General features: G+C 34.5%; 1 protein-coding gene across 1 annotated transcript in view; it reads left to right on the top strand.

Annotated features, from left to right (window-relative positions):
* NRG4 (neuregulin 4) overlaps positions 1-13,453 on the top strand; it is a 202,523-nt gene that overhangs the window by 64,121 nt on the left and 124,949 nt on the right. The window contains exon 4 of the mRNA XM_037833316.1: positions 1,099-1,192. Within this exon, the coding sequence (XP_037689244.1) occupies positions 1,099-1,192 (94 nt within the window). The remainder of the gene's footprint in view (positions 1-1,098; positions 1,193-13,453) is intronic.

The following is a 13,453-nucleotide window of genomic DNA, read 5'->3' as shown; positions in this document are numbered from 1 at the left end:
ACATGATTCTAGGTTATTTCCTAGACAGAAACAATTAGGAACCAACAAAGCACAATTTTACAGCAATGTACTTCTTCCTTCAAAGCCAAAGGATAAAGTATTCAACAATTTGCTTCTAATCGTAAGCAGTAGTATCATGACTAAATGAATGCTATTCTTTTTTCTAGAATTTTCTGTGCAGTGGTTTTGGTGATGGGGAATGAAAGGAATGGGATTTGTTTAAAAGCAGGGGAGCAAGAAGGAAGGGCAGAGGTACAAGGGCAAGAAGGACTGGCAAGAGATAGAGAAGGGTAAAGGAAAGGTCAAAGATAGAGAAGGAAGGAATGAAGGAGAAAGAGGAGGGAGAGAAAGGGAGCAAGAGAGAAATGGAGGTTTATGTTCTTAATATTCTAAAGCTTTTGGTTGAATACCAAGGAATGACTTAGGTTTTTTTTCTTTTATTTTAGAACTTTAGATGTGTCTTTACAGTTAATAACTATTACCTTAAAATCTCCTTGCAAATCAAAACCTTACAAAGATTAGTTTTGTTTTTCTAATGTTAAGATTGCCATATATAGAAATAGTGAAAGATTATTTTGAAAATCAGAATTTATTTCAACTATCTAAATCTTTTTCTCACAGCACTTTCATATTTTAATATATTTGAGAACTAATAGGAAAGAGAAGCACCTAAATACACGGATGGGACAGGGAGATGGGGAGGGAAGATGAAGGGGGTTCAACATTTAACATACCTCGTTAGTTGCTTTAGGCAAAACTTCAGAAGCATTGTCCTAAATGAGAAAGGCTGCTGTTTATTCTAAGTTTCTAATTACCTCATTTTGACTTAGCTAATACAGAGATTTTCTGTTGCTGTTGTGTAGCTTATAAATCCGTCATAATGAATGACCATATCCTTAGGACTGATTAACTTTCTCTCAAAGGGATAATAAGTCTCTGCTTACTATTCAGGAATAAGATTAAATCCTTCATTTTGAGAATCAGTTCTTCATTGTAATTTTTAGAATTTCTGTCTCAGACTAAGTTATCCCTATTCCTCATTGCATTAGAAAAAACTTTAATTTGCTTTTCTACATTCCATCTCTGTATGTATTTTAGATCACGAAGAGCCCTGCGGTCCCAATCAGAGGTCATTTTGTCTGAATGGGGGGATTTGTTATGTGATACCTACTATTCACAGCCCGTTTTGTAGGTGAGTGGAATGGACTTGGGGAGAGGGTAATTTTATTTTTGTATCCTCTACTAACTTCTTTGAGAAGTGATAGAAAGTGAACAAAAAGTGTAATATGAAAAAGTGTGAAGAATACTCTTTATATAGAGCAAAATTATGTTTTTAAAACAAAACTAAGTAACAGATCAAGTTCTCACTTCTTAAGGTATTTATTTTGAAAATTGGTAATGGCAGTTTCTAGCTTCATCAGGTTTTTTTAATAGTCCATTTTAGTGAACTCTATGATTTAAGCAACTTAGGAAAGGTAGTCTCTGTTTAATATTACTGGCAAATAGCAAGAGAATAAACTGTTGTAAAAGAGCCCAATATGAAACATTTTGCTTTGAGTTTGCATGAAATGAGTTTAAATGCATGAAAACTGTGTTGATAATAAAACATATCCTTGATACGTCAAAAAGAAAATGACTTCAATTTTTCTAATGTTGGAAGCTAATTTTAAAAAGAGGGTTATCTTAGTCACTTTTGTTTAAAATATGATTTACTTTGGGAGTGTAGGTATAGCCAGTGATAAGTAAAAGACTTCAAAATAATACTTGTACAGCTTCTTGTGAGTTTGGTTAAATAGGATTTGAGGGGATGTAACAAAGCTCACTTAGCACACTGCTACCACTGAGGCCGTAGACATCAGTGGAGATGCCACCTAAGGACCTCAAGGTTTTTGTTCTTTAACTTAAAGGAGAAATACAGAATCTAGATTCAAGATTTTTACCTAAATAACAGGATAGAAAAGTAAAAATCATAGGAGAGGTTTAAGAAATTGGGATTTAGTTTGGAGGAGAAGAGGCAAAGGGATAACCTCATAATTACTTCAAGAAGTTTTTAGGGGTTTCAAATGGAGAATATTTTTATTCTCTCAAGTGAATATGTAAAGGAAGGGGGGTGGAGGAAGAAACTAATAATTATTTAATGCTCACCATGTGCCTTGATGCTTTACTTTTTTCTTTTTTAACCTATCCACCGAGATATAACCTATGTACAATAAAGTGCATTCATTTAAGGTGCACAATTGTTTTTGACAAATGTTTATACTCATGAAATCACCACTAATATATCAAGATACAGAACATTTCCATCACCTCCAAAAGTTTTTTGCTTGACACTATTCTTCATTTTTGGGGGAAAAGGTGGGGGGATGGGGCTTAGGGTTCAGAAAAATAAGGGGGAAAGGAGAAATGACGTGACTTGCCAAAGGTCATTATAGCTAGGAAGAATCTAAAGTAATATATTCATTTTTAATCCTTTTTAAGGTGATATGGCATGTGGAATTCATGAAATTAAACTTAAATGCTTATCAGAACATTTAATAATTAAAAGATACCCACATTTTATATCTTGATCTGGGTGGGGTTACATGGGTGAAAAAGTATCCTCTCTCCACTGAACTGACTTTGTGCCTTTGTTGAAAATCAACTGACCATATATGTGTGGGCCCAGTAGTCGACTGTTCTGTTGCGTTGATCTATGTGTCTGTGTTTCACTAATAACAAACAGTTTTGAGAACTGTAGTTTTATAATGTCTTGATGTCAGGTAGTAAGATGAATTTGTTCTTCAGATCATGGATTTTTAGCCTTCTTTTCTAATATCGAGTATTTAATGTTTAAAATTTCCAAATATATTTTAGCAGTGGCTTACAGATTTTATAGTCAGTTGTTTAGCTCTAAGTTAAAAAAAAATTCCATTATGATTTCTTCTTCAACCTGGGGGGTTCTTTATCTTTTTATTATTTATATATCTAAATTACATTGTGATCAGAGGACTTGGTCCACCAAGCTGTAGACTTAATATTTGTCTATTTATTGTGTGTTTGTTATACTGCAATGAAAGAGTTGAAAGAACGAATTAAGAGTACTGAAATTTGGAGACTCTCTGAAATGAGAAGATTCATAGGATTGTGCTGTTGTGCTTTGGGTAGATGCGTTTTTACTGTATTTTCCAAATATTACTCATGAAAGAGAATGGGCAGCTTTGCTGATAACCCATGCCAGGTTAAGGATACTTCTAATTTTGAGTTTATGAGGGATAGGGAAGGAAGCAGGGTCACCATGTTGCATAACAGGAGGAAATACTGTTGGATTGACACCTTCTGTGCAATGTGAATAGTGTACCATGGAAAAAAATGAAGCTGTTGGGAATATGAGAGTTTGAGATAAATGAAGGAAAATACTGACAGAGCTTTCAGTGAAGTTGAATGTCAGATATATTTTAAATTATATATTATTTCATAAAAATAATTTCTTTCCAGTGATCTGAGGACCACATTTCTAATACAGTTCTCTATGATATAATAACAATATTTAGGATGATAAACTCATTTTTCCATCCCAATCCATGCATACTATTTTCCTGCATTCCGTATTTCTCTTAATGACATCCGACCATCTTGTCACTAAAAAACTCCGGACTCCTTTTTGACTCTATCATTGCCCCTTGTCCCAATGCCATATCTTAACTCTATCTTTCTTTTATTTCTCTCATTCCTGTAGTCTCTATTCTCACCATCACTATACTAGCTCAGACCCTCTTTGCCCCTGCTTTTTCTGTAGAAATAGTCCCCTAACCTATTTCCTGGAGCCCAATTCTCATCACTACTCCTGCTGAAACAATAACAAGAAACTTTCAGTGAAAGCCTCCATAACCACCCACCTACAACCTATACACTAAAGAATCACCTTATAGCCTAGCATTTACAGCCTTTTACAGTTTGGCTCCAATCCACCTTTAAAGCCTTCTCTTCTCTCTTAGGCTGTGTCCTAACCAGAACCTTTCACTGTTCATATTAGATATACTTTGCATTATGTTGGCTGCCTTGAATTGTATTTGTATCTCTTTCCCTGCTCTTTCTTACTGTCTGTGCATGCTTACATTGTAAGACTACCTCTTCCATAATCTCTCACTCCATCACAAATCAGAATTAATCTCTCCTTCCTCTGAACTTCCATAGAGATACATAGAATTCATTACTTTATATTTTGTATTATTTATATACTTATCTCAATGATTGCACTGTAAATATTTCCCCACTCCATCCTACCACCTGGGACAATGCCTGCCCATAGTAGACAAAATATAAATAATTGTTGATTGAATAGACAGTCACCTTTCAGAAATAATTTCAGCTCTGAATCAGTGTTTAGTATATCTTCCTTGAGTAAGGTGAGGAGTGAATTAATAAGCAAAATAATTAGAAATACTACAATGGCAATAAACAAGTATGATTTACAAATTTAGTTTAGTCTTCTAGTATGTTCATCTTTTTCCTCTTGTCTCTTTTTTTCTTCTTTGTACTTTCTTTAAGCATACTCTGGTTTTCCTTATCTAATTTCCTTATGTAATTGGTCATTTAGCTCACTGATATTTTTAAGTTTTTTTAATTATAGAAGTTGTAGAGTTGTAAGTTTATAGAAAAATCATGAAAAAATATTATGTCCCATATACCGCCCTATTGTTGACACTTTGCATTAGTGCAGTACCTTTGTTACCATTGACGAAAGAATATTAAAATTGGGCTATTAAGTATAGTCCATAGTTCACAATAGGTATATTTCCTACATAAACACCCTATTATTAAAACCTTGTATTAGTTTGGTACATTTGTTATAATTCGTGGAAGAACATTTCTATACTTGTACTATTATAGTCCATCGTTTACAATAAAGTTCACTGTATTATACAGTCCTATGTTTTATCTTTTACTTTTTATTCTAGTAACATATATGACCTAAAAGTTCCCCTTTTAACCACATTCACATATATAATTGAGTGCTGTTAATTACATTCACAATGTTGTGCTGCCATCACCACCATCCGGTTCTAAAACTTTACAATGAGCCTAAATAGAAATTTGGTATAAATTGAGCATTAACTCCCCATTCTCTACCCCTAACCCAGCCCCTGGTAACCTATATTCTAGATACTGACTCTTATGAGTTTGCTTATAATAATTAGTTCATATCAGTGAGATCATACAGTATTTGTACTTTTGTGTATGACATTTCACTCAGCATAAATGTCTTCAAGGTTCATCCATGTTGTTGCATGTATCAGAACTTCATTCCTTTTATGGCTAAATAATATTCCATTGACTGTATATACCACATTTTATTTTATCCATTCGTTGGTTGATGGACATTTGGATTGCTTCCCTCTTTTGGCAATTATGAATAATGCCACTGTAAACTTCAGTGTACAAATGTCTGAGTCCTTGCTTTCAATTCTTTTGGATATATACCTAGCAGTGAGATTGCTGGTAATTCTATGCTTAGCTTTAGGAGGAATCTGCCAAACTTTCTTCCTCAGCAACTTAACCATTTTACATTCCTACCAGCAATGAATGAGTGTTCCTGTTTCTCTACATCCTCTCCAACACTTGTAATTTTCTGTTTTTTAAATAGTAGCCATTCTTGTGGATGTGAAATGGTATCTTATTGTGGTTTTGATTTGCATTTTCCCTGATCGCTAATGATGTGGACAGTCTTAGGAGTTTTATAGTCCTGGTTCTTACGTTTGGGTCTTTGATCAATTTGGGGTTAGTTTTTGTATACAGTGTGAGATACGGGTCCTCCTTCATTCTTTTGCATATGGATAGCCAGTTCTCCCAGCATCATTTGTTGAAGGCAGCATTCTATCCTAATTGAGTGGACTTGGCAACCTTAAGCATACTCTGGTTTTCCTTATCTAATTTCCTTATCTAATTGGTCATTTAGCTCACTGATATTTTTAAGTTTTTTTTAATTATAGAAGTTGTAGAGTTGTAAGTTTATAGAAAAATCATGAAAAAATATTATGTCCCATATGTCAAAAATCAATTGTCTATAGATGTCAGTGGGGGTCTACTTCTGAACTTTCAGTTCAATTCCATTGGTCTATATATCTATCCTTGTACCGGTACCGTGCTGTTTTGACCACTGTAGCTCTGTAATAAGCTTTAAAGTCAGAAATGTGAGTCCTCCAACTTTGTTCTTCTTTTTCAAGATGGCTTTAGCTATTTCGGGCCCCTCACCCTTCCATATAATTTGATGATTGACTTTTCCACTCCTGCAAAGAAGGTTTTGGAATTTTGATTGAGATTGCATTGAATCTATAAATTGCTTTGGTTACAATTGGCATCTTAATGATATTTAGTCTTCCAATCCATGCACATGGAATGTCCTTCAATTTATTTAGGTGTTCTTTGATTTCTTTTAGCACTGTTTTTTAGTTTTCTGTGTACAAGTCCTTTACATTCTTAGTTAAATTTAATCCTAGATATTTGATTCTGTTAGTTACTATTGTTAATGGAATTTTTTTCTTAATATCTTCTTCCAATTGTTCATTGCTTGTGTATAGAAACACTACTGATTTGGAGGTGTTGATCTTGTACCCTGCCACTTTGCTGAATTCGTTTGTTAGTTCTAGGAGCTTTGTTGTAGATTTTTCAGGGTTTTCTGTTTCTAGGATCTTGTCATCTGCAAACAGTAAAAGTTTTACTTCTTCCTTTTCAATTTGGATGCCTTTTATTTCTTTTTCTTGCGTAATTGCTCTGGCAAGAACTTCCAGTACAATGCTGAATGACAATCAGTGAACATCCTTGTTTTGTTCCTAATTTTAGAGGGAAAATGTTAAGTCTTTCACCATTAAGTAGGATGTCAGCTGTGAGCTTTTCATATGTGCCCTTTATTTATTATTATGTTGACTAAGTTTCCTTCTGTTTCTAGTGTTCTAAGTATTTTTATCAAGTAGGGGTGCTGGATTTTTGTAAACTGCTTTTCTTTATCAATGGTGAGATGAACACATGGCTTTTCTCCTTCATTCTGTTAATGTAGTGTATTACATTAAATGATTTTCTTATGTTGAACCAACCTTGCCTACCAAGGATAAATCCCACTTGGTCATGGTGTATAATTCTTTCAATATGCTATTGGATTTGATTTGCTGGTATTTTGTGGAGGATTTCTGCATCTATATTCATAAGAGATGTTGTTCTAGCTTCAGAGGCAGAGAGATTCCAAAAGGAGCCGAGAGGTCACTCTGGTGGGCACTCTTATGCACAATATAGACAACCCTTTTTAGGTTTTAGTGAATTGGAGTAGCTAGCAGTAAATACCTGAAACTATCAAACTGCAACCCAGATCCCTTGAATCTTGAAGATGATTGTATAAAAATGTAGCTTGTGAGGGGAGACAATGGGATTGGGAAAGACATATGGACCACACTCCCCTTGGTCCAGTTTATGGATGGATGAGTAGAAAAATGGGGGTGGGGGGGGTGGGGAGGCACCCAGTGTTCTTTTTTACTTTAATTGTTCTTTTTTCACTTTTTTATTCTTATTATTTTTTTGTGTGTGGTAATGAAAATGTCAAAAATTAATTTTGGTGATGAATGCACAACTATATAATGGTACTGTAAACAATTGAATGTATGCTTTGTTTTGTATGACTGCATGGTATGTGAATATATCTCAATAAAAATGAATTTAAAAAAAAGATGTTGGTCTGTAATTTTCATTTCTTTCAGTATCTTTATCTGGTTTTGGTATGAGGGTGATGTTGGCCTCTGTGGAATGAATTACGGAGCATTCCCTCCTCTTCAATTTTTTGGAAGAGTTTGAACAGAAGTGGAGTTAAGTCTTCTTGGAATGTTTGGTAGAATTCTCCTATAAAGCCATTTGGTCCTGGGATTTTCTTTGTTGGGAGATTTTTTATTACTCATTCTTTATTAGTAATTGGTTTGTTGAGATCTTCTATTTCTTTTTTAGTCTGTATAGGTAGTATGTGTGTTTCTAAAAATTTGTTTCATCTAGTTTACCTAATTTATTGGCATATTGTTGTTCATAGTATCCTTTTATAGTCTTTTTTTTGTCAGTGAAGTTAGTGGTAATGTCCCCTTTACTGATTTTCATCATTTGTGTCATCTCTTTTTTTTCTTTGTCAGTTTAGCTAAAGGTTTGTCAATTTTATCATTCTTTTCAAAGAAAAGATTTGGTTTCCTTGGTTCTCTCTGTTGTTTTTTGTTTTGTTTTCTGTTTTGTTTATCTATGCTCTAATCTTTATTTCCTTCCTTCTGCTTGCTTTGGGTTTTGTTTGCTTTTCTTTTTCTAGTTCTTCCAGTTTGGGGACTTTCAAGTCTTTCTTCTTTTTTAATGTAAGCATTTAGCCTTATAAATTCCTTCTCAGCACTGCCTTCATTGCATCCCATAAGATTAGGTATTTGTATTTTCATTTTCTTTCACCTCAAGATACTTCCTAATTTCACCTCTGATTTCCTCTTTAAAATGTTGTTTAATATCCACATATTTGGGGATTTTCCATTTCTCCCTTTGTTATTGATTTCCAGCTTCATTCCATTATGGTCAGAGAAGATACATTGTATGATTTCAATATTTTTTAATTTACGTTGTATGATTTCAATATTTTTTAATTTATTGAGACTTGTTTTGTAACCTAACGTATGGTTTATCCTGGAGAATGAGCCATGTGCTTTTGAGAAGAATGTGTATTCTGTTTTTGTTAGGTGAATTGTTCTGTATATGTCTATTATGTGTAGTTTGTTTAGGTTATCATTTGCCTTGTATTTTGTTATTGATCTTCTGACTAGATATTCTATCCATTATTGAAAGTGGTATATTAAAGTCTTCTAATACTGATGTAGAACTGTCAATTTCTCCCTTCAAATCTGTCATTATTTGTTTCATATATTTTGGTGCTCTGCTGTTAGGTACATATTATATTTATAATTATTATGTCTTATTGTTAATTATCCACTTTATCAGTATTTAATGACCATCTTTGTCACTCATAACTGTTTTTGCTTAAAGCCTATTTTATCTGATATTGATATATTTACCCCATCTCTCTTTTGGTTACTAGCTGCATGGTGTATTTTTTTCATCCTTTCACTTTCAGCCTACCTGTATGTTTGAATTTAAGATGAGGTTCCTGCAGACAGCATATAGTTGGGACTTGCTTTTTATCCATTCTGCCATTCTCTACCTTTGGACTAGAGAGTTTAATCTATCTATATTTAAGGTCACTACTGATAATACAGGAATTTCTTCTGTCATTTTTCTATTTAGCCTTTGTAAGTCTTACAGCTTTTTTGTTGTTCATTTTCATTAATGCCTACATTCGTATTTATTTGATTTTTTTGAGTTGTATCATATGAGTGACTTCTTATTTCTTTCTGGATATATTTTTCATCTATTTTACTTGTGGTTGCCATGAGGTAAAATTAAACATCTTAATTATATAACAATCATATTTGGTTTGGTACCAATTTAACTTTAATAGCATACACATATACTTTTCCTACACCCCTCTATTCCCCCACCTTTTTTTTTTTTTGTACTTATTACCACTTATATTTTTGTACATTGTATGTCCAAAACCAGAGATTTATCATTACTTTTTATGCATTTGCATTTTAGCACCTGTAGGAAGAAAGAAGTGGAATTACATACCAAAGAATACAGTAAATAACACTGGCATTTATAATTACCCAAGTGGTTACCTTTACTGCAAGTCTTTATTTCTTTATACTGCATTGAGCCACTGTCTAGCGCTCTTTCGTTTCAGCCTGAAGGAACTCCCTTTAGCATTGCTCATAGAGCAGATCTAGTAGTGATGTTCTCCCTCAGATTTTCTTTATCAGAGAATGCCTTAATCTCTCCCTCATTTTTGAAAGACAGTTGCACCAGATATAAAATTCTTTGTTGGCAGCTGTTTCTCTTTCAGCACTTTAGTTCCCTTCCTTCTTGCCTCCGTGTTTTCTGATAAGAAATAGGTAATCTAATTGGGCCTCCCTTTTATGTAACATGTAGCTTTTCTCTTGCAGCTTTTAGAACTCTCTCCTTGTCCTTTGCATTTGATAGTGTGATCAGTATATGATGGGGTGTATTTTTCATCAAGTTTCATGTTCTCTGGGCTTCTTGGATGTGCATGTTCATATTGTTTGCTAAGTTTAGGAAGTTCTCTGTCATTATTTCCTTGAATATTCCTTCTGCCCCTTTCTTTCTTTCTTCTTCAAGGGAGAAGAAATGTGTATATTGATGCCCTTTATGGTGTCCCATTGGTGTCTTAGGTTGTTTTCACTTTTAATATTTCATGTTTCTTTCTGCTCCTCAGTCTGACTCATTTCAAGTATCTTGTCTTCAAGTTCACTGTTTCTTTCTTCTGCCAACTCTAATCTGCTCTTGAAAACCGTCCTGGGCATTTTTTCATTTCAGTTATTGTGGTTTTTAACTCTAGTTGTTCTGTTTGGCTCCTTTTTAAATTTTCTATCTCTTTACTGATACTTTCACATTGCTCATTCCTTGTTTTCCTGATATCCTTTCTCTGTATTTTCCTTCATCTCCTTGAACATTTTAAAGATCATTTTTAAAAAGACTTTGTTCAGTATGTCCGCATTCTCTTCTTTGATGTTTTCTGGATTTTTATCCTCTTTCTTTGGATGGACCATCTTTTCCTGTTTCTTCGTCTTATGCTCTTTTGTTGTACTCTGTACCTTTTAATATTTTAAAATGCTAACTCTAGGATTTATTCTGTGAGATGCCTGTTTCTTGGTTTTGTAACCAGCTGGTATTAAGATAGGTGAATGCAGAGTGCAGGGTTTTCCCTATCTTTTTGGCCTCTGTCTTGTTCTGAGCTTTTGCTTGTTAGTTCTTTTGCAGTTCCCCTGTTTATGGGAGGTTGGTTGTCCCGTCAGTTTCCCAGGGACAGACCTCCTTCTCTTGGGTGTTTGAAACCGGCAGGCCTTTGTCCCAGGCTATCTGCCTCTATAGATTTTTTTACAATCCTTTCATTGTCTCAAGCTTCTTTTTACTGGAGGACAAATTCTGGGAGGAGAACGCACAAAAGAGGACTTTGCCAAGTCAGTCTTTTCCCAGTCAAAAAAGGCCCAAGGACCCATGAGGGGGGTACAGACCAGCTCCGAAGTGCCCTGGGGAGGGGATCAGGAAGGGTGCCAAGAGCTTCTCTGATGGCTCCCCAAGCCTGAGCTTTCTTGGCCTGCTCAGCAAGTTCAGCCCTTCAGCTAACTGTCCCCTGCAGCCCTGAGGAATCCAGCATCTTTAAGTCTCCACCATCACCACTCCTGTCTGGGGAGGGTTGAAACAATGTCTGCCACCACCCTTGTCCAGCTGGATTCAAACAGCTTCCCTTGGAACCAGGCCCCAGAAATCTGAATTTGCTAATCAGAAGAGCCATGATCAGTGATAGGCTATGCCCACCCCTGGTCTTGGTGAAGAGGATTTTTATGTCACTTTCTGTCACTAGTGAGCTAGCCAGGGGCTGGTCCCCTTGTTGGCTGCTGCGAGAGTGGGGATGGGTGCCAGTAGCCACCACATGGAGAGAGCATTTTACTGTTCTTTACTGTAATGTATTAGTCTCTTCCTCCTGCTCTTCCATGGATGCTGTACAATGTTCTTCCTGTCTCCAAATTTTCAATATACGAGTTTCAGACACATCCTGTCTATTTTAATAGTTGTTTTGTCGGGACATCTGAGTCTTGGAGCTCGCTACTCCACCATCTTCCCACAATCCTCTGGGTTGGGTTTTGTTTTTAAATTCAATCTGACAATATTTGTCTTTTAAATCTCACCTTTAGTTCACTTTTTATTTAGTGTAATTAAAATATGTTTTATTCTAAATTTATCATTTTCATTCTACAACATGTTTTCTCTTTTATTGTATCTGTTCTATGTTCCTTTCCCACTACTCTGGATTGCAACTTGCATTCTTCGTCTATGAAAGGATAATAAAAATTTGTACTTTTACCTCATCCCAGGCAATGCAAGGACCTTAGAATGCTTTGACTCTATTTACCCTGCTCCCTATTTATATGCTATTTCAGAGAAGTATCCAAATTTTTTATATGTATTAAGCCTCTCAAGGCGTAAATATTATTTTTATACAGTTAATATCCATTTACATTCACCCACATATTTACCCTTTTTGTTGCTATTCATTACATTCTGCACCCTTCAGATTCCATCTAAGATCGTTTTCCTCCTGCCTGAAAAAAAAAACACACCTGTTTATTTCCTTAAATGCAGGTCTGCTTGTGATATGTTCTCTCAGTTTTTCTTTGTCTGAAAATGCCTTAATTTCATTTTCATTCTTGCAGAATATTTTTGTTGGGCATAAACTTCTAATTGGCAGTATTCTGAAGGTATCATTCCATTGTTTTTGGAATGTCATTGTTTTTATTAAGAAAACAACTGTCAGTATTATTACTGCCCTTTTGTGGTAATACATCTTTTTTACCTTTATTTTTTAAAAGATCTTTCTCTTCATTGTTGGCTTTAAACACTTTTATTCTGCTGTGACTACATGTCACATACATTTGTTTACCCTGCTTGTGATTAGTAGTGGTTCTTGAATCTGTGGCTTAATGTGTTTCATCTTCTCTTAAAGTATTGTTTTACGCTATTCTTTCCTATCTTGAATTCTAATTACAGGTATGCTAGACCCTTTTAGTGTATCCCCTATGTATCTTTGGTATATCCCCTATGTATCTCTTTTTGTATTTTTAAAAAATCTCTGCTTCTTTGTGCTTTATTCTGTATATTTTCCTCTGACCTATCTTCCAATTCATGAATTCTCTCTTCAGTTTTTTCTAATCTGCTATTAAACCCATCCTCCTGAATTTTTAAAAATTTTGTTCTAGTTTTTATGTTATATAATTTTTTAACATAGCTTGCAGTCCTCTGGAAATTCTTTATCTTTTGTTTTTTGAACAAGTTCCGTATTGTCATTTTAAACTCTGCATCTAAGTCATTATCTAGATATGTGTCTCTTTCTATTGTATGTCATTTCTATTTTGTTTTTAACAGGTTGTCTTGAGGACTTAAAGCTGGTTATTTTTTATTCTGTGGCAAACATTGTGTATGAAAACTGTAGAGATAATTTAGGGATCTTGATGTTATTACATTCCTTTAGAGAGAATTTGCATACATTTCTGACAGGTGGTCTGAGGCATTAGTAATCATAGGTTAATATAGTCAGTGATCAAGCTTATTCAAAGCTCGGTTTCAGCTGTTACATGGACTAGTCTATTTTATGGTTTAGCATTTCGTCTAGGATAAATTTTAGAATCAGCTTTTCAACTTTCAAAAAACCCTGCAAGGATTTTGATTGGATTGAATTGAACCTACAGAGCAAGTATGAGAAAATTGGCATCAAAAAAATTGAAGACTTCAATCCATGAACATGATATATCTTGTGATTTGTCTTCTTAAATTTCCCTCA

The sequence above is a fragment of the Choloepus didactylus genome, chromosome 4 (assembly GCF_015220235.1).
Source record: "Choloepus didactylus isolate mChoDid1 chromosome 4, mChoDid1.pri, whole genome shotgun sequence".
Classification (NCBI taxonomy): Eukaryota; Metazoa; Chordata; class Mammalia; order Pilosa; family Megalonychidae; genus Choloepus; species Choloepus didactylus.
The sequence above is the reverse complement of the archived record's forward strand: the minus strand, read 5'-3'. Positions and strand labels throughout refer to the sequence as shown.